At 40.6% G+C, this 22692-nt stretch overlaps 1 protein-coding gene across 1 annotated transcript in view; it reads right to left on the minus strand.

Moving 5' to 3' along the window:
• Positions 1 to 2895: 2895 nt before the first annotated feature.
• Positions 2896 to 22692, minus strand: part of RSPO2 (R-spondin 2) — a 155591-nt gene continuing 135794 nt past the window's right edge. The window contains exon 6 of the mRNA XM_039521783.1: positions 2896 to 3005. Coding sequence (XP_039377717.1) covers positions 2896 to 3005 — 110 coding nt within the window. The remainder of the gene's footprint in view (positions 3006 to 22692) is intronic.

Consider the following 22692-nt stretch of genomic DNA (forward strand, 5'->3'; position numbering starts at 1 on the left):
GTTCACATTTGTTACTGGCTTGGTAAAATCTAATTATAGAACCATCAGTTTGGGATCTCTGCCCCGTTTCTGAGAGTAGTGAGCCACTGCAGACACGGTGACAGACCCAGTTCAAGAAAGCATCCCTATTCAGGACAGCACTTAATTGTGTGATTAAAGTTAAACATGTACTTAAGTCCCGTTGAAGTCAATGAGGCCTGAAAAGGGATGTACTTAAGCCCATGCCTGGGACATTGTTCTATGTGTTATCTGCACTCTACAGGTGCATTTTGAGTATAAGATCACTGGGAAAGGAGGATTGTTCTCTAGCTTATGTTTAACGTATAGAACCTGTTTTAAGGTGCCAGGCCCATTTATAATACTACGTAAATAACTGACAAAATATTATTTGGTTTAAAAATCTCTTAATTATTCAGCTTCCGTTGACAAACACATTTATACTCACAAAACATCTTTGAATATTTTTTATGGATTCCATTAATAGGAAATTCATTCTTTTAATTAAAAAAGGACCAACATATTTTACTCAGAGGTTGACTATAAAGTTTTATTGTATTTTGTAGAATAAATTTCATGACATGGCTAATAAAATATTTGTAATCTCTGCCAGTGGAATTCTGCTCAAGTGTTCACTGCATCTATAACCAAACTTGATAACCAACAATCAAAATAGGCAGCTACATTTTCTAAGTCAGCTATTTAATGCCTAAAACAACATCCCAGGAATAGAAAAATGTTATTAGTCTCAACAATAAGGTACTATATGTAACTTGTTCAAGCTAAATAGGAACATACTCTAGAATGAAAAGAGTTGACAACTTCAGGATTAAGTGAACATCCGTAAGAAGTTTCATACAACATTCATATATGGCTTAATACTGTATATTTCTTGTAGTAAAAATACTCCTAGATAGCTAAGCATGGATACAATATCTGTGTTTGTTTATACTTTTCTTTCATAGTTTATTTGTGAAGAGTAGAATCAGTAAACCTAAAACTAACACTAAGTTTTATTTTCTAAAGACATAGGTGCCAAAGCCTTTTTTCTTTGCTTTAGATTTTCTCTAGTTCTTTAGGTCATGATGCACATACATTCTTAATTCTAGAGCCAGAGTAACATCCACAAGTGAAGGCAGGCAGCAATTTTAGTGCAGACTTTTCCAAGGCAGACCTTCAAAAGCCTTCACTTGGAATACTGGCCCGATAACGCACTACTACTGAAATATACCCTTTGTGATTTCTCCTTCCCTAAATGGGGAAATGCAATAAATAAACAGATCCAGATGCACTGCAAGGTTGAAACGTGCTACAAATTCCTGAACTAAGTGCCAGTGCCAGGAAATGAATCCCCTTCACCTACAAATTATCTAATTTATAATGTTTGGTGGCAATTTGTTTTCTAATCCCCATTGTAAAGGCCCCTTTTGCTAGCCAGTAAGGCTAGGGTTTTGAAGTAATCATTGTTAGGACTGATGGGGATAAAGTACTGTTCACAATATGAAGGGATCTATGCATACAACTCCTGTGATGGATAATGAGAGTTGTTCATATAATTCCCCATTCACAATCTTGTTTCCCTGAACATCTGTCACCACCATAATTCATCTTAACTCTTAGGGTACGTCTTCATTACCGGCTAGATCGGCTGTCAGCGATCAATCCAGTGGGGATTGATTTATCGCATCTAGTCACGATAAATCGATCCCCGAGCACTTGCCCGTCGACTCCTGTACACCAGCTCGGCGAGAGGCGCAGGCAGATTCGATGGGGGAGCGGCAGCAGTTGACTCACCACAGTGAAGACACCACAGTAAATCAATCTAAGTACGTCAACTTCAGCTACGTTATTCATGTAGCTGAAATTGCATAACTTAGATCGATTCCACCCCCACCCAGTGTAGACCAGGCCTTAGATGTCATATTTCTTTCTGTGAGAAGCAACACCAACATTTCAGCTCAGGCCCAAGGTAAGGTTACATTGTAACTGAAGAGACTTGAGTTTTACTGAAAGAATTAGGCATGTATATTCCAAACCTGACACTGTGTTCTGAGGCCAATACAAGCTAGTTTAGCTATATGAAAGTGCCTTGACAAATGAGAAACAAATCTGTCTTCCTTAAAATTAATGATAAACTGTAAAAACATTCAAAACATAGTAAAAAGTGTTTACTGGACTATGTTTAGGAATTACTGGAACCAAAGTGACATAACTTTAAACATACATAACTTGTTACACATAAGAATGAAAGCACAAATGTACAGTAAATAAGTTTATTTATACACAGACAGCATAATATGTACACATGAGGACTATTGTGCTCCTAGAACACTAAGCAGTAACTCCTGTGGTATATCTTCTTAAAGCAATTTTATTATACAATTGATTCAATGCAGTGGGTTCAGAGAATGGTGCAGAGAATAATGCACATTAACATTAAGCAGATATTCATATACATTTACTCTTGAAATGTACAAATATGAGAAACAAAGGCCATAAATGCAAGAGTACCTACACCACCCAGACCTCCTCTTTTATATAAATATGCACAAGTCCATTATCTAATGGTGATTTGCAGCCTTCTTTCCTGTTGCACTTTTATGTCAACACATTGGCCATTTCCATTTCCCAGGCACTGAATGCAAAGTCTTTGACACACATCGGCGCCACTTCCACTGATTCAACTCAGTGCGCTCCGGCCCTTGGAGTCTTCAGGTTCAAAAAATAAAAAGTATAAATAACACAAACAAACTTGTGGACATTTTTCACAAGTTATTTGCAACCAATACTGTCAAAGCAGCTGAATTGCAGTGCATCCATATGCAGGAGCATATAGCAGCTTTTGTGCACTTTGCAAAAAAGAAAAAAAAAATATATATAAAACAAACAAAAACGTCTTTACTGGCTAGCTCTGTCTGTAGCTAGGAAGATGCTGTGCTGCTTCTGAGCCCTTTCCATTAAATTCTTTTTCTTCTTTCTCTTGTCCTTTGTTTTTGCTGTCCTCCTTCCTAATTGGAAAAAAAAGCACAAAAACAAAACAAACAATCGTTAGGTAAAGGGTTATGTTGTGTTTTTGAGAGAATACAAAAATTATTCCAAAAACTGCTAGGAAAATATGTACTGTGTGGCAATGCTAACACAGGGTACATCTACACTGAAGAAAAGAAAGAAAGCCCTGTGGCAGCATATTTCAGAGCCAAGGTTAACTGATTTGGGGCTAAAAATATCAGTATCGGACGTTCCTGCTTGGGCTGGAGCCCAGGCTCTGAGATCCGCACCCCTTTCTGGAATGTCTACATGGCTACTTTTAGCCCTGTGGTACAAACCCTACAAGCCCAAGTCAGTTGACCCAGGCTCTGAGAATCACTGCTGTGACTTTGTTTTTGCAGTGTAGACATACCCACAGCTTCTGTGTTAGTATGTTAGTCACCAGTATGGCAATTGTTCAGTGTGGTGCATGAATAACCAAACTCTTAAGCAGGTGCTTAAGTGCAGTCCTGAATACAGATGCTTTCTTCAGTCAGGGCCTTACACATGTGCTTAATGTGCTTTTAGGTACAAAGGAATAGGCCTTTAGATGGAAGCCTCCAGGTCCTATTGAGATATGCCGTGTGAGGAGTATAGGAAAAATTTATACTGCTGTATATGATCAGTGGAAAGACAGAGGATTTCAGTCTCTAGATCTGCGAACCCAGCACCTTTCAGGAGTACTAAATTCACTTAAGAGGATGAGAGTGGAGAAAAATCAAAGTGTCCTATAATATAAAAAATAGTAAAATATTAGAAGAGAGAGAGAGCGAGTATTTTTTAGCAGTGGAGAAGTTTGTCAGTATGATCTTGTCTTGATTTCATATGGTTTGTAAAATGAAGGCAGACACAATGAGAAGGTATGAAACATTTTCTCCATTTGATTATAAGAGTTTAGATAAAGGATATGGTTCAAAAGGAAACAGCATTTAGGGTTATATATCTAATGTACATATGATTTTAAGACAATATCTATTCTTCAGCATTATACCATTCAGTATAATCATCATTAGGAGTTGATGGGGAGAAGAATACTTATTTTTATTTTTTTAAATATAACAGGGCATTAAGATAATGAGAGCACAACTGTGGTCTCACATTAAAATAATCAGAGTCCTAGGAGTTTACTTCTGCTTCTCATTAAAGTCTGGCATTAATGCTACAATGGCATTTTGCCATCCTTAAGCCTAGTTAATCTTACACAATAAAACCTTAGTCCAATCAATCATTAACCGGAGTAGCCTTCAAGTTAAAACAAATTAGTAACACTGTATCTAATGCCCAGGCACATCTAATGAGGTCAGAAGGATGAAAAAGTTGACACTAAATTGCATTAAAACAAAGATGGTTTTAATTATAAAAATGTCTATATCATATCAAAATGTTCTCATGCAATTATATTGGTTTGATCCAGGGATCAAAATAGTGATGTTTAAACAGTTGCATAGCGTATTTTTTCCTCAAACTTTACATGTTCAAAATAGTTTTTAAGCCTGAATCTTGGAGCAGTTCATTTATTAACTGGCAAATGGAGAGAAGCAATTTTGAAAGGGGTGATAAAGCTGCCAGTCAGAAGAGCAGGTTGTGCATTCATGGAGTTTTTCCACTGAAGCTGATCAATACCTGGCTCTTTTATCACTTTACTGGGATGAATGCATACACCACTCAGTATAATATGTGCTCACCATCACATCTTGTTTTCTTTATCTTCCCCTCCAAAGAAGCAAACGGAATGCTGTGTGGAGTGTTAATTCAGTAAAAGATGTAAAATGTTTCACTGTAAACTCTGAAACTCACTGCTAAAATGACAGAGGAAAGACTACTCTGTATCCACTTGTTTCGGCATTCTACCACAGTTTCCCCTTACAAATCACATTGCTAGCGTGCTCTGTGAATATGATACCCCATGGTGAAGAAGCAATGAAATATAACAGACTTCAGTGATTCTATATCATTGTACAGAGCAGCGACAAAGACCATTTCAAGTATTTTGATGGGATTCAGCTAGTCTATTAAAAACACAGTGATCTTGACAAAAAAATTTCACTGTTTTCCTTTTGGAAACAGCCCTAGAGCGGAAGTAATTCCTGTAGGTTGGAAAGGAGGGGGTTGAGTCAAGGAAAGAGAGTTACAGCTCTGGAATGCCCCCCATGTAATGCTGTGTTGGCCCTCCACAAACCACAGACTACCTTTTTGACCTATTGCAATGGACAGACATTCTCTTGGGAAAACATCAGTTCTGTGTGCTGTCTGCACACGCATAGCCCCGAAGTCCATTTACAATTTCAGATGGAGAGTGCTTGGTAATTTAAAAGGCATTCTATTAGCTAGCACATTTTGTCCCCAGAATGTAACTCTTAGAGACTAATGAAAAAAGTACTGAATGTGAAGGCTACAGCGTTCAAAGAGAGTGTGGTGCCAATGCCTCTGTGCATGCAAAATTTCATTAAATTCAGACTTATCTTAGGGTGTTTACTTTGTCAGCAAATGTATGCTAAGAAGAAGAGCAGGAGCTTCCTTACATTTTCCTACAGACTGTTCTATTGCAGGGTGTTATGGTTTTGTATGTATGGTAGAGGAAGTAGGTCTGCACACAAGCACAAAATGTCAAATCTCAGCCAACCAATTAGCTTGCGGGCACCAGAGAGACATGTAGGGGGAAGGAAGAAAAGGCATTTTCCCCAGCATAGCCAGGGAGAGGCCCTGCCACTGCACTGGAGCGATTTCTTCAGCTGTGTGGGTGAGGTAACCCTGGTGCAGAGGGCGGATGTGAAATATACTCTGAATATACTCTGGCACCAACCCTCACACAGCCCCACCCATGTCCTGCTCTTGTCTATTGTGTGCTTCTGAGCAAGGACCTGGGCTGCTGGAGCCCCCTTGAATCCAAGCCCCTTCCATCAGAGTGGAATAAAACTGGCTCCAGGGACTGGGGTTCCTGGGGTGAGTGTTAGATTTTACCCACGATCCATTACATACAGATTGCCCAGCACACTAAACAGAGAGAAATGGCTAAAGGCTGGATTGTGGCAGGCCCTCATGAGGCTACACAGGAGAGAGGGCAAGAAGAGTCTCTGAACTCAGGAAATCACGTGGACCTTTAGTCTCCCCCGACACACACACCCAAACGGGGTGAGGAGGAGGAGGAGCGTTGTTGTCCCAACCCCTACTCAGCACCACACTTCAGAGTGGCAGGAACAAGCTGCACCTGTCTAGAGAATAGTTCAGCTTCCCTAAAGGGTGCTATAGCCTGCAGCCTTCTCAGGATGGGGAGCCTGGTACAATCCCCCTCAAGATTCCCTATGTGGTAGCGTGGCCCCACACCACTCTCCAATCCAGCTAGTGTCTAAACGCTGCAATGTGGCCCTAAGTCTTTTCTCCCGGCACCACTAGCCATCTTAGTTTATGGTATCACTGCATGAGACTGAAAGTGACAATAGCTCAGATATTAAATCTGATCCACACGGTTTATAAAACCATCTTTCTCAGAGAGAATTCAAGCACGCAAGTCGTTTGGCACAGCAGCCTGGGATCTATAGCCGGCTCTGCTCTTTAAGAGGCAATTCAGTATTTCTAGTAATAACACCCGTGCCTGTCATTTGGCATATAGCCATAGCCATTGCTTCAACTTTCCAAGATAGCTGCCTCCTTCTCAAGACTAATCTTCAATAATTATTTTATTACCATGGTCAAATTCTCCTTGAAAGTTTGTGATGCATTACACCACTGGGATTAGAGTGAACAACAAATTAAACTGCATAAAGCAAAGACAGGATCACCGTGTGTGTGTGCACATTTATTTAAACACTTTTCAAAAATGGATTGGTATTGTAAGACTGCAATTGGTATTGTAACATTGTAACATTTTCTCCAGTAACCACTTAATCCTGATTTATCCTCACCAATGAAGCATTGAGTTTTCAAGATTTGTTACAGGGACTTTCCAACAAAGCTTTGAACAGAACTTTTAGAAATTCTTTTGATAGTTTATAGAGGCTGGTGCATAGAGCCTAGGAAACTTTGAAACTGAGCTAGATTCTCTGTATTGTTATTCACTATGAGAAGCAGGTTTTACAAAGCACACCTATTTGAAAAATATTGTTCTGTATAGTTTGCATCACTCTACATAAATACCATTTTTTGCAGAGGTAATTTTGAAAAAGTATTACCTGAGAAGCCAGCCAGTGGCCTTTTGTACAGCTGGTCAAACTTTGTTATGATTAATATTAGTTATAAATTTAATAGGGCTGTTGATTAATCGCAGTTAACTCATGCGATTAATTTAAAAAAATTAACTGCAATTAAAAAATTAATTGCGATTAATCGCACTGTTAAACAATGGAATACCAATTGAAATGTATTATATATTTTTGTATGTTTTTCTACATTTTCAAATATATTTATTTCTATTACAATACAGAATACAAAGTGTACAGTGCTTGCTTTATATTATTTTTATTACAAATATTTGCATTGTAAAAATTATAAACAAAACAAATAGTATTTTTCAATTCGCTTCATACAAGTTGTAGTGCAATCTCTTTATAGTGAAAGTGTAACTTACAAATGTAGATTTTTTTTGTTTGTTACATAACTGCACTCAAAAAAACTCCAATGTAAAACTTTAGAACCTACAAGTCCACTCAGTCCTACTTCTTATTCAGCCAATTGCTAAGACAAACAAGTGTGTTTACATTAACGGGAGATACTGCTGATTGCTTCTTAATTACAATGTCACCTAAAAGTGAGAACAGGCATTCACATGGCACTTTTGTAGCTGGCATTGCAAGGTATTTATGTGCTAAACATTCATATGCCTCTTCATTCCTCTTCATGCTTCACCTACCATCCCAGAGGACGTGCTTCCATGCTGATAATGCTCATTAAAAAAGAATATTTTAATTAAATTTGTGACTGAACTCCTTGGGGGAGAATTGTATGTCTCCTGTTCTGTTTTACCTGCATTCTGCCATATATTTCATGTTATAGCATTCTCGGATGATGACCCAGCACATGTTCATTTTAAGAACACTTTCACAGCAGATTTGACAAATGCAAAGAAGGTACCAATGTGAGATTTCTAAGGATAGACACAGCACTCAACTCAAGATTTAAGAATCTGAAGTGACTTCCAAAATCTGAGAGGGACAAGGTGTGGAGAATGCTTTCAGATGTCTTAAAAGAGCAACACTCCAATGCGGAAACTACAGAACCCGAACCACCAAAAAAGAAAATCAACCTTCTGCTGATGGCATCTGACTCAGATGATGAAAGTGAACATGCATCAGTTGGCTCTGCTTTGGATCGTTATTGATTAGAACCCGTCATCAGCATGGAAACATATATTCTGAAATGGTGGTTGAAGCATGAAGGGACATATGAATCTTTAGCGACTCTGGCACGTAAATATTTTGCGATGCCGGCTACAACTCCCATGAGAACGCCTGATGTGGGCAGCATTATCTCCTGCAAATTGTAACCAAACTTGTTTGTCTGGGTGATTGGCTGACGTAGGACAGAGTGGACTTGTAGGTTCTAAAGTTTTACATTGTTTTATTTTTTAATGCAGTTATTTTTGTACATAATTTTACATTTGTAAGTTCAACTTTCATTATAAAGAGACTGCACTACAGTACTTGTATGAGGTGAATTGAAAAATACTATTTCTTTTGTTTTTTACAGTGCAAATATTTGTAATCAACATAAATATAAAGTGAGCACTGTACATTTTGTATTCTGTGTTGTAACTGAAATCAATATATTTGAAAATTTAGAAAACATGCAAAAATATTTAAATAAATGGTATTTTATTATTAACAGTGCGATTAATCGCACGATTAATCATGATTCATTTTTTTAATCGTGATTAATTTTTTTCATCGCTTGACTGCCCTAAAATTTTGCTTTTTTGTTTAGTGCCAAATTATACATGAATCAATCCTTCTTTTCTACTAATGTATTTGTTATTTAGAAATACTAGCCAGGGCTGTCTGAGCTAGTAATTTTTAGTGTTCTTTATGAACTGTTCACTAATTATACCGTATTGGTTATTCATAGTGTGTGGCTGGTCACTCAGTTTGCAGTGTACTGCTTCTGCCCCCTGCCTGGATGACAAACCAATCAGCAGGTCAGTAGCAAACAGTGAATAATGCACTTCCAGCATGTATTTCTGGACAAATCATTCTTGGTACTAATATTCACAAACCTGTTCACGAATATGCAGCTGCTGACCCTATACTGGGGAATAATGGCCCCACAAAGCATCAGATCTAATCTAGCACTTTCATTTATGAATCAGGATTTTATTGTTGACCATCTGACTGTCTCTAGTCCTGTAGTTACTGCTGCACACTCCTATGCAAGACATATTGTGCTCAGTACCCTGCTCGAGGGTTTCACCACCTGAGCTATCGGGCTTTGGAAACGTTCCACATCCTTCTGAATGGACCAGTCTGCCTAGTTTAGGATACATGTTACTAGACTCTGAATGAAGCGAGCTGCATCCAACCCTTTTCAGAGGAGAGGTGATCTTCCTAATGCATATTTTGAAGGGAGGGGTGTTTGAAACACAGGGGTATCCACAACATTCCAAAAAAAAAGGTATAGAGAGTGCCCTCACCAGCCATGTCCTCAGAGCCTGAGATAAGCATATTTTATACATTAACAATGTTATCAAGAAACTGCTCTCATGGAGCTATTATAATCTGATTAATTCCACGGCTGTTACGACATGTAGTATCAGTTTAGTATCTGATCCATGCTCTATCTGGGGAATAACTGTATATTCTGACCATACAGAAAGATGGATGCGATCTGATAGGATTTCTCCATTTCTGGCTTCTCTAGATTGATAAAATACAGCTTTTCTCCACAAGAGGGCGGTAAATATTTACAATACTAAAGCATAATGCCAACGACTGTGACTGCAATTTAATTTCTAGTATGCATGATTTGGTTCTCAGATTATTATTATGTTGGCGGTGCCAAAATCTGCCAACTGTTTTTGTTGTTGTTGTTTTTTCTTTTATATAATATATATGGAAAATATTTAAATTGCCCTTGCTGTTTCTTTAAAATTTAGAATTTAAAATTCGATTTCAATATATTGCTGTATCAATAGGGCATGAAGGTGCATCCTTATTCTTCCCACTCCCATCCACATATTTACATATTCAGAGGTTTCACATATCGGCAGCTATGAGTGTTAAGTTAAAACAATAGTGGTTGAGGCATGAGGCAGAACTTTCTAAATATATTCCTCCTGATCTTTCCCTCGGTCTCAATTCTGCTTTTGGGGGTTCAGTGCTTTTACATTTGTAAATCACTCCTGTCATTCTGCCACTTGGGGCAGTATTTCCTTTGTATGATGAGCAGGAAGTGGTTGTTCCATTCAAATAATGTCGTTTGAGTGCAGTATCAACTACAATCAGCTATCAACAACAATAGAAAAGCAATAGGGAAAGCAGAGAAGTTGGAGATTCACAGATTCTACACCCAGAAGGGACCACTGTGATCATCTAGTCAGATTTCCTGTATATCACAGGCCATAGAACTTCCACAAAACAATTCTAGCAGATCTTTTAGAAAATCATCCAATCTTGATTTTAAAATTTCCAGTAATGGATAATCCACCATCACTCTTGTTCCAATGGTTAAATACTCTCACTGTTAACAATTTACACCTTATTTCAGTCTGAATTTGTCTAGCTTCAATTTGCAGTCATTGGACCGTGTTATACCTTTCTCTGCTAGATTGAAGAGCCCATTGTTGAATATTTATTCCCCATGTAGGTACTTATAGACTGTAAGCAAGTCACCTCCTAGCCCTCTCTTTGTTAATCTAAATGGAGTCTCTCATTATAAGGCATGTTTCCTAATCCTTTAATCATTCTCATGGCTCTTTTGAACCCTCTCCAATTTATCAACCTCCTTCTTTAATTGTGGATACTAGAACTGGACACAATATTCCAGCAGCGGTTGCACCTGTACCAAATATAGAGGTAAAATAGCCTCTGTACTTCTAACACAAGATTTATGCTGTTTATCCATCTAAAAATCGCATTAGTCCTTTTGGCCACAGAATAACTAACAAGATCAAAAATTGAGAGAAACGTGCCAAGAGAACATTTTTGAAGAGGCAGGATTGGCATGGTAGTGCCTAAAACTTGGCACTATCATGTCTAAAAGCTTGGATGCTTAGACATCTATATTTGATTTACAGTTTGCATCCTCTAGACATTACAAACATTCACTTAAAAAAAGGCCAGAGATAATGGAGAACAGTCAAGCAAGCCAAATAGTCAAATTGACCACAGATTATATAGATATAAAAAACTATTACACATACATATAAAAAGGGAAGCTGATGTGTAAATCTTATTGCTCTCCAAAGGCAATTCATTTCCTGGTACTCTCAGCAGGGTTAAGACGTTGCAGGAATTAGTAGCAACTTTCCATGTCCTGGTGTAGATTTAGGGATATAGCTGGGTGTCAGGAGTTGGTAATTCCACAGTGAGTCATTTGAGCTGCTGTGTTATGAAACGTACAGCAGTGCCCTAGTCTAGGTCCTATCACCACCAGAGTGCTCAATACACAAAACCAGGCTTGTAGAGAGAATGCAAGATGGCTACCAAGAAGAGGCACAAGAAAGGAACTAGGCAAACTTTACAATTATTTCATATTCCGATTGCATCAGTGACTGAAGGACCCATCAGTATAAGAGCTCTGCTGTACTGGGTGCTGTACACAGGGCCGGCTCCAAGTTTTCTGCCGCCCCAAGTGGCGGAAAAAAAAAAAAGCGCCAATCAGAGGTGCTGCGGTGGCAGCTCAATAGTGCTGCTCCATTTTTCGGTGGTGGGTCCTGCACTCCCTCTCTTCCTCTTCAGCGGCACTTCAGCAGCAGCTCAAAGAGGAAGAGAGGGATCTGCCGCCAAATTCCCGCCAAAGACTCGGACGGACCGCCCCGATACCGGACGGAGTGCCGCCCCTTGGTATTGGCCACCCCAAACACCTGCTTCCTTAGCTGGTGCCTGGAGCCGGCCCTGGCTGTACAAACACATACAAAGATAAATCCTGGGTGCTAAATTCGATTAACACACTGCCAGTGCAATGCAGTGGAGGCAAGTTCCACCAAAAGGAGTATCACAAACACATGAAGATTGAAAGATAAGAATTCCCACTGACATGAGGCTGACCAATCTCACAAGCACCCTTTTCAAAGGATGTTTTGATGTGGCTGCCAACAGGGCTGTTCAAAAACCTTGTTGAGCAACCAGGATAAATACAGACAAAAGCTGTTCGCTGCAGTACCTGCCTGGGTGGATCAATCCAGAAATGACTGCAACTGAATGAAAAATCCCAAACTGAGAGATCGGGAAGGTGGAGACTGAGGCTGGATCAGTAAGGAGACTGGACCTGGGAATCAGAGTGAGGGAACCTTGGGATGGGTTGGACAAGGTGACTGGAACTGGAAGCCAACAGAGGAGGAGAGGCTGGAACTTGTTAGGGAAGGAGACTGGGAACCAGTGATTGAAATGAGTGGAGGGACTGGGAGCCAGTTGGCTGGGAAGGGAGACACTGAAATCAGATGACGATCTGAGAAAAAAGGACTCTGACTGGGGAGACAAGGGAACTGGTACTAGGAACCTATGAGAGGACAATGAGACAGATCTGAGAAGGAGCTGGGATACAGACTGTGAACTGGGACTGGGGCAAGGAGGGAGAGGGGGTGAGAATGAGATTGGATGAGGAGCTCAGGGAAGGACTCTAAGATTCAGTGTGTACATTGCAGAGAGACTGAGCAGATGGGGATCCGGCAGTGGGGAATAGGGACTGGCTGGGAAAGGGAACTGGGATAGGCAAGGAGAATGTAGCTGGAATAGGAACAGATCAAAGGAGATTGGGGGAAATGGACAGAACAGTCTGTGCCTGCCTTCAGAGCCTGGGATGTATCCCAAGATTTCTGAGTATCACCATTCTGATGCTGACACAAAATATCTGTAAAACCCTCGGGCAAAGTATGTGTTTGATCCCCCTCCAGTGATGGTTCACACGATGATGACAACCTACTACTGCTATCAGGTACTCCATTAGCTGAAGAGGCAGAGATCTGTGTGATGGATCTAAAAGTTCCAATCCTGCTGATAATCCATCTGAGTGTCAATATGAAACTGCATAAATGGATTTTTTGGGGTTTTTTTGCTGTTTTAAATAACTAAAAAAATTACACCAAGACCTCCCTCCCTCCCCCCCCAGCCACAAAAAAAGGGTGGAAGTCTACACAGCAGTGAAACAGCCCCACAGCTTGGGCCTCAAGAGCCCTAGTCACCTGGCATGGGCCAGCTGCAGGTTTTTCTTGGCTGTGTTGATATACCCTTAGTGACTCATTGCATGACTTGGACAAATGACTACATTTTACATATGAAAAGTATAATATGTATACAGGTATAATAAAGGTATAGTGAACAGGAACACTGACAGACTTAATCATATATCTGTTAATACTTTGAGCTACCATCTCTCATTCTAACTAAGGTGTTTTATATAGCACAGTTCACCAACTACTCTGGTTAAGGTGATATAGAAGAACAAAGAATTATCAGGAGAAACAAATATTCCAGCTGTTCCAAATTCTGCATACCAGCCCTACAGACTGGGTAAGGGATTCTTTTTACTTTGAGCCACATCCCGTAAAAAATAAAATATTGATTATTTTTTTTTATCTAAGGGGAAAAGGGAACAAGTAAATTGAAGACAGACTTTTGCCATTTCCTGCTCCTCTCAAAGTAGGTATCCACTTTCCTTTTGGCCCATGAAAACCTACATAGAAAGAAGCATCTACATGAAACTGGAAGCAAGACCTATAAAAATCTATCAATGAAACTTCCCTTCTGGCTGACTCTGAAAAATCTTCAGAAGATGTCTGTTTAGGGAGTACTGAGTCCTACAGAAATAATATAGTTTATAAGCAGCAAAAACAAAAAAACAGCAAACAAAAGATATCTCAGTGGATCTTCCCTTGTTGAGCTTACAGCAAGATAAGGAAACCAAAGCTGTACAAAGTTCTCTGACAATAAGAGTCTTGGTAGGGAGAGCTTAAGGGAAACTTTATACACAATGTGTTTTGCACCATGCACAGTAGAGGGCAGTGGCGATACTAATTGTAGACTTGTCTCCCCTTCCAGTTATTAATTTACTTTCACCCTTCCAAACAAGAATATTAATTTTCTTTGCAGAAGCAGCCACTTACTCTGCCTTGAATAGAAGCCAACTGACTCATTTTACAAAATAAGATTAAAAATAAGGACCTCACACAAAGAGGATCATGGAAGAAGCAGAAAGAAGGGGGAGAGAGTCTGTCAGCTGTAAAGTGCTACAAAACGTCTCAGAAAAATCACAGTCAAAGTAGGTGTTTAACTGAGAAGCAAGATAATCTGAAATGTTGAGCCTGATTCTCCTTTTTCTTGTGGTGGTGTAAAATCAGGAGTAACTCCACTGCAGTCAATACAGCCGTCTGTTGCAGGTTCAATCAGAATTAAACATCCTGTATTATGGATATCATCATGCACTAGGTGCTGAGGGCTCAACCTGATCCTGCAAGGTGCTGATCACACTCAGCTCACTCAGTGAGGGCACTCAGCATCATGTAAGCTCAGGCCCTCCATAAGTAGAGCCAGGCAAAACATTTGTAATGCAAAGTTTTTTTTCCTTTTTCAATTTATCTGTTTTTGAGTTTGGGGTGATCTTATAACACTTCTCAATGCTAGTTTTTGTAACTTGTCGCTCTTTGAGTGGGTTATTTTTTAAATTAAAAAAATCCACTTTTGCTTAGAAAAATTCCACACTTGTGAATGCTTAAAAGCCGGAGGAGGAAACGATGCTACCCCCAAAGCCATATGGTCTAGAGGATTAAGCATTAAGAATCAGGATGTCCGGAATTCTATCCCTGATTGCTACTAACAAGCCTTAATACTGCCACTTCATACAGCACTTTACAACACTTGTCAAATCAGTATCCCCAATTCACAAGTGTTTAAATAAATTCAGAATTCAAGTAACATGCCTGGTGATACACAGCAAGTCAGAACCAGGTCTGATATCCAAGTCTCCAGTGACCAGTTCTAGGTCTAATCCACTAAAATACAATGCCTCCCAAGGCAAGTCATATAGGCCTCTGCAAACATTCATTCACATAAGAAATCCCACTTAAGTCAATCGGGACTACTCTTAAAATAAATCATTTGCAGGATTGGGGCCCTAGACAAAATTCCCAATTTGGGTGCATAGAGTTAGGTACCTAACAAAATGGCCTGATTTTGAAAAGAACTGTACCCTCCACCGATCTGAAAATCAGGCCACTTTTCCTTAGGTGTTCATGGGTGGATTTATATTCCCAACTTAGGTAACTCTGATGCAAAATTTTGGCCTTAGCTCCTGCATCTGTTTCCCCCCAAACTGATGATCAAAATGACACCTAAGAAATGACATTTGAATGTTATATAACAAAATGGTTCAGTGCTAAACTGAAAGTTTTACAGGATGTGAGACAGAGATGGAAAAGCTGTTGAACCAGGAGGGGTCTGCCATTGCATCTACCATTATGTATCTATTAAGATACCTACAAACATCTAAATGAGGGGGCTGATCACAAGAGTTCCCCTAACACAAAAAGAATAATCACTTTATAACAATTTGTGTTGACCATCCAGTTTCAGAGGGGAGATCATGGAAACCAAGACAACGATTTACAACAGTCAAAAGTCAATTTCCTATCACTAAGCCTATAAATAATAGAAGTATAAAAACAAATTTGAAAGTAATTAACAATATGTTCATACACAGATTATAACTATGTGTATATACACATTACCTGTGCTTAGATATGGCTTTATCTGATAATGTTCTGAAGTTTGGTTGTGAACTTCCCCAAAACTGGAGTGGACTCAGATCTGGTGTTCTGGCTTAGAATTCTGCTTAATATTTCAAAACATGCTCTCCACTTCTCTTCCATCTTCCCTTCTCCTTACCTATTTTACTGACTTTACTTTTCATTTCTTAATACATTGCAAAGAAAAAACATTTTTCTATTAAGATACCAATGATTTGTGGCGCCTGCAAGATTTAATTCCGGCACTAGAAATTGGATTATGTTCCATTAAGGGCCTCTCACATACACGTATTATGTTGGGAAGGTACCATTTTGCAGCCAATTTTTATTTTCTAAAGTGCTATTTAGTTGTAAATTTTTAAAATTCCTTTTAAGAGCTTTGATCAAGAACACAATAAACACACTCACTTTATTCCCACAACTTTATTATTGAAGCAGCAGAAATGTTCAGGGATCAATTCTGCCACCCTTACAGTGAATAGCACCTTAATATACAAGTAATCCCTTTAAAATTCAGTGTGAGTAAGGGTGGCAGAATCAAGTCCTAGGAAACTAAAATAAAGTATTATCCATCAGGAATGCTGCCATTGTAACAATGGCACACTTAATATTTACCAATTATCTAATGTTGAAGACCACTTCTTTAGCTCAGCTAGGAGTTAAATTATTATTAACTTCATCAAGAATATTGGTGCACAGCATTACCCAGTCTTTTTTAAATTGTTCATATAAGTGACATGGATTGTATCTGAGAGGATGCACAAATTTATATTTCAGTATGGTCAGATGAAACACATTAAAGATTTTTTCCTGGTTAAAATGTCACTGATGGATATAATGGACTTCCAGTCAGAACATTAGTCTGTCCTTGCTAAATTTTTATATCAGCACTATGATTAAGTTTGAACCCATATATCCGTACAGGTTCTCTCCCCTCAAATTTTCCCTGTGCCTAATAAAATTTAAAACACACCTCTTTATACCATCTTTTATCCATTTATTGAGACCCAAGCTCCTCCCATCTAGCTGACCCTGCACATGAAACTAGCAGCTTTTTAGAGAAAGCTAGTATAGGAGTTCCAGGGCTAAGCTTTTTATCCTAATAATTTAAATGTAGTTTCCAGGATCCCACTCCTACCCATCTCCAGGTCATTGGTATCCATATGTGCTACAGCCACCAGCTCATCCCCAGAACTTATTAGAAGTTTGTACAGATATTGCATGGGATTTGCCACCGAAGGGTTGTCAAGGTCATCAGATACCCATCTATTAATCAAATCCTCTAAGAAATAAATAGAGATGATGATAGGTAGTCTGGGACCCCCAGGTCACAGAGAACCATGAGGAATTCTACACAGCCAGAGGTAACAAATCTGCTACTCAGCATGGCAGCCACAGATAATGTCTGTTAGGTCTCAGCTGAAGGAAAGCAACAGAGAACTTCAGGGGCCATACCTAAACATAGCTGCTCAGTTCATTCCACAAGGACCTCAAGTGTTCTCAAGAGACAGACCGTAACAAAGAAAACACAATCCTCAGCAAGGCCTGTGTATTAAGGAGAGTGGATAGAACACTCTACAATGGCCAAAAAGGCAGCAGGGTGGCATGCTTTCCTCCTGGAGCACCAACAAGGGGCTTGACTACAAGGTTGGTGGGATTCTAAAGGCAAAACAAGCGAGACACCATGGATGATACTAATGACACAGCTTCAAGTGACACTTCACAGATTATTGAAGACTTCCGGGATGCCAGAAGTGAAATGCAGGGGAGCAATGTCTGGGTCTTCAATTTGCAGCTCCTTTCTCGTCCATGAGCAAGGGAAGAGAGCTGGCAGAAAGTAGTGGAGGAGAATGGTTGGCTAGGTTGATGTAAAATGGAGAGGTTTGGTTCTGTGTAACATTGGATCACCTTGAAGATGGGGCTGTACAGTTTAGATGGCATCTAAGTCAGTAGCAAGAGATTTTCTGGATGACCGACTAGTTAAACTAGTCAGAAAGACATTAAACCAGGGGTCGGCAACCTCTGGCATGCGGCTCGCCAGGGTAAGCATTGTGGTGGGCCGGGCCAGTTTGTTTACCTGCCGCGTCAGCAGATTTGGGCGACCGCGGCTCCCACTGGCCGCAGTTCACCGTCCCAGACCAATGGGGGTGGCGGGAAGTGGAGCGGGCGAGGGATGTGTTGGCCATGGCTTCCCGCCACTCCCATTGGCTTGGGATGGCGAACCGCAGCCAGTGGGAGCTGCAGTCGGCCAAACCTACTGACACGGCAGATAAACAAACTGGCCAAGCCCGCCAGGGTGCTTACCCTGGCGAGCCATGTGCCAGAGGTTGCCGACCCCTGCATTAAACTAACAACAGAGAGGGGAGATGTTAAGGGGGCAAACACAGAAATATAACTCACACTCAAGGTGTTTTGAACATAATGAATCAAAGAATCACAAAACATGAAGAGAAAAGTTAATTGCCTATTTACCAGTGCTTGGAGCTTGGGTAATAATCAGAAGAGCTCATGTATGAGAAAAAATGGCATAGTTGGTATTACTGAAATCTGGTGAGTGGATTCATACAACTGGAATGTTAAATCACTGGATACAAAATAGGTCTGAAGAATAGAGTTGGCAAAATTTGACTGGCTGGCACACTAAATCAAAGATACCATTATCTGTTTTAGTCTCATTGGCAATTCAGAAGCACAAGACCTGAAATATTTAAAGATCAAACTTCTAAATGATCAAGCACATGACAGGGTATTGGTCCAGGATACTAAGGATGTTACTGACTACGATATCAGATTAGAAAACAGGATGAGCTGCTCCTTAAGCATCTGTCTATAATGTAAAAAACAAACAAACAAACAAAAAAAACCCGTCCATGAGTTTTCCAGACTGGGGGACATATGCTGGGGGTCTCATGCTGCCAGTAGTAAAATGGCTTTGGAGTTTCTACAAAACTAGGAAGTCTTCTAACACCAAAATATTGCACACAATACAGAGCAACTGAGTATTTGCCCTTATTCTGACAATAATGATTAGTGAACACTCAGGTGATAAATCATCTGGGGCCGCTGTCAGCTTGGATTTAAAGGATAAGCTGATAACTCAAAAATTAGATGCTATATGGCTTTGTTGTCCAGTGTATTAGCAGAGCTTTCTCTCTGACTTACAAGAGAGGTACTTCACCTAGACAAACTTCTTTGACGGAGTTTTGAGCTACTAAATGGCTGGCCATATTGGTACTCATGGCATTCCACATTCTGACCAGTGCTGTTATACTTGCTTCTAATCATATCACTAAAATGACAGAAACGTATATGCGCTCTCTCTCTCTCAGAAGCTGGAAAACGACATTTCTGTCCCTACAGCTTTCTCTCTTTCTCTCCAGTGACAAGTGTTGATTTTTCACTGTTTCAAATTAAGCTGAAGATCACATGGACAGTTTAACAAAACAAAACAGAAAAACCCTACTGAAATGTATGCAGCATTTTATCTTGCCAAAACATTTGTTTGTGCACTCGTATCATCAATAATACTAGCACAGCTTTAGGAATAGCTTTGTTGTCTGCTGCAGTACAGCCAGCAAAGAGATCCCAAAGAAATAATAATAATAATGAAGTATGGATACTGAGCGCTTTTCAAAACTCTCCACAGCGGGATGTGGATTATTTAAACAATCTGACTGTAAGACAAACCATATCCGAGTAGAACTACTTTAAATTCAGTTAAGTTAGGAGCACACACTACTTGACTGTGTCCCATTAACTCTGTCTGGGCCAGCTTTACAGGCTTTGTTTTTTTGCCATGAAAAACATGTAAACACAAACCACATGAGGGGGCATAATGGGAGGAAGTGGGGGAGGGAGGAACTGTGGGGGACAGGCGCTCTACTTGGCACCTTCTCATGACACAATGCTGACAGTACTAACTCTACTTTGCACCTTGGGGGGGCACAGTGTGTGAAGTGAGCTAATGCCAGCACTGTTGTCCCATGACCCTGCTGACATATGTCCTGATCCAGCAAAGTGCTTAAGCATGTAAGAACATAAGAACAGCCATACTGGGTCAGACCAAAGGTCCTCTAACGCCAATATCCTGTCTTCCGACAGTGGCCAATGCCAGATGCCCCAGAGGGAATGAACAGAACAGGCAATCATCAAGTGATCCATCCCATGTCGCCCATTGCCAGCTTCTGGCAAACACAGACTAGGGACACCATCCCTGCCTATCCTGGCTAATAGCCATTGATGGACCTATCCTCCATGAATTTATCTAGTTCTTTTTTGAACCCTGCTAGTGTCTTGGCCTTCACAACATCCTGTGGCAAAGAGTTCCACAGACTGCATTGTGTGAAAAAATACTTCCTTTTGTTTGTTTTAAACTTGCTGCCTATTAATTTCATTTGATGGCCCCTGGTTCTTGTGTTATGAGAAGGCGTAAATAACACTTCCTTATTTACTTTCCTCACACCAGTCATGATTTTATAGACCTCTATCATATCCCCCTTAAGGTATGGCTACACTTAGAGCTGCACAGCGCTTCCACGGGAGCGCTCCCGCGGCAGCACTTTGAAGTGTGAGTGTGGTCGCAGGACCAGCGCTGGGAGAGAGCTCTCCCAGCGCTGCAGGTACTCCACCTCCCCGTGGGGATTAGCTTACAGCGCTGGGAGCCGCGCTCCCAGCACTGGGGCACTGTTTACACTGGCGCTTTGCAGCACTGTAACTTGCTGCGCTCAGGGGGGTGTTTTTTCACACCCCTGAGCAAGAAAGTTGCAGCGCTGTAAAGCGCCAGTGTAGCCAAGCCTGAGTCATCTCTTTTCCAAGCTCAGTGGTCACTCACATGCTTAAAACTATGCAAATGCTTACATGCTTTACTGGATCGTGAAAGCCCCATCATTGCCGCAGATCTCTGTGTGGAGGGGGTGTGGAAGAGGGGCTGTTAGTTGCCTCGGTGATGCCATCTCTCCACTCTACACACATACAGTGTGGAGAGAGACAGGGGAAGCAGTGACTGGGCTTGGAGGGGGGGTGAGATACAGTTCCCCAGGGAACTGTTTAAAAATCTAATTTTCCTTACCCAAAGCACATTGCTTCACTAAAATCTGAATATTAGAGAGAGAAGATAGGTGAGGAAATATCTTTTATTGCATCAACTTCTGTTGGTGAGAGAGAGAAGCTTTTGAGCTACACAGAGCTCTTCTTCAGGACCTGAAAAGCTTCTCGCTCTCACCAACAGAAGTTGGTCCAATAAAAGATATTACTTCTCCCATCTTTTCTCTCTGATAGCCCGGGACCAAACACAGCTACAACAACACTGCATAAAAGCTGAATCAATACATGACTCCATTTCAGTGTGTATTAAAAAACCAAATAACTTCTGTTTTAAACAACAGAGGTACATTTTGAGGTTAACATGCTGGACAGTGACTGATGTTGCACTACAGATTAAGCTAGAACAGGAAAAGGAAAAGAGTTTGTATAGCCAGCAGCTATTTTGCTTTACTTTAAAAAGAAGTAGCATTAAGCCTATTTGTATTTTCATATGCCCTGAGCCTAGAGCTTTGCTGTACTTCTGGCCCTCAGTCCATGAGTGCATCTGGCACTGAGACAAAGTCTGTGGAGGCCACCTCAACGTCTGGCCCATTCAACTTTAAAAACATTCATCATCACTTTAAAACATTTGTCATAACTCTAAAACTACTAAACCAATTTTCTTCAGACTTGCTTATGGATTCTTGTATTTAATATTTGAACAATATTTGGTTGAGCAGTTTTCATGGAAAAAAACACTCCACAATCTGTTTCTTGTATGGTCAAATCTCAGTGATGAAAATAATTATTGTTAGCTAATGTTGAATCCACCACTTGGCACCTTGATTCTGTGTCTACTGAAGTCAATGGTAAAGCTCCTGTTGACTTCAGTGGGACTGGATCAGGGACTTGCTATAGATAGGATTTAACTACCTCTAAAAATGCATCCGTTGGTCTTAGTCAACATCAAGGCCTGTAACCGGGCCAGAAGTACAGTGGGCAGAGCTGGGTGTGGCATCAGGGTCACAGTCAGAGGTCATGCCATGAGTCAAGCCAGAATCAGAAATCAAGTCAATGGACAAGAGTGGGGTCAGAGTCAGAAGTCACACTAACTATTAAGGCAAACAGAGTCAGAAATCACTCCCAAGCATCAAGCCAAAGTCAGCAACTTGGTTCAGGGTGAGGAAGCTAAAACCAGGAACAAGGCATGGTACTGTGCATGGGACAATATGTGGTACTGGGAAAAGGGAGCAAGGTGAAGCAGCAGGAATCAGGCAAGGAGGAAGAGACTTGGACTCCATGGTCTAGGCAGCAACAGGCCTAACAACTAGTTGCTCGGACAAGGGGTAGGTCAGGAACAGGAATTTTTATACCTGGTGATGTCCAATCACAGTCTGCTGCTAGTCATCTGACCCCACTGAATCTGCTGGTGTAACCGCCAGTGGTGGGGTATTAGCTGCAGTTCCCTCTTCTGCACTTGCAGCACTGACAGTAGGGCTCTTACTTAGCAACCCCATGGGCCTAGGTTTGAGGCCCACAGTAACCGACTGTCAAGTAGGGCAGACCGTAGAACCAGCTCTTTTTTCCAAAGGGACTGTGAGTGACAAAGCCCTATGACCAGGTAGGGGTATGAAGTAGCCCAGGGAAACCAGACATTATTCCAGTTGCATTTGCTGAAGCCACGGTCAGTGTGTTTTGGCAGGATCCCCGCTGACCCAGTGGTGGGATTCCCCAACACTGTTAAGACTCTGGGCTGAGAC

The sequence above is a fragment of the Mauremys reevesii genome, linkage group 2 (assembly GCF_016161935.1).
Source record: "Mauremys reevesii isolate NIE-2019 linkage group 2, ASM1616193v1, whole genome shotgun sequence".
NCBI lineage: Eukaryota > Metazoa > Chordata > Testudines > Geoemydidae > Mauremys > Mauremys reevesii.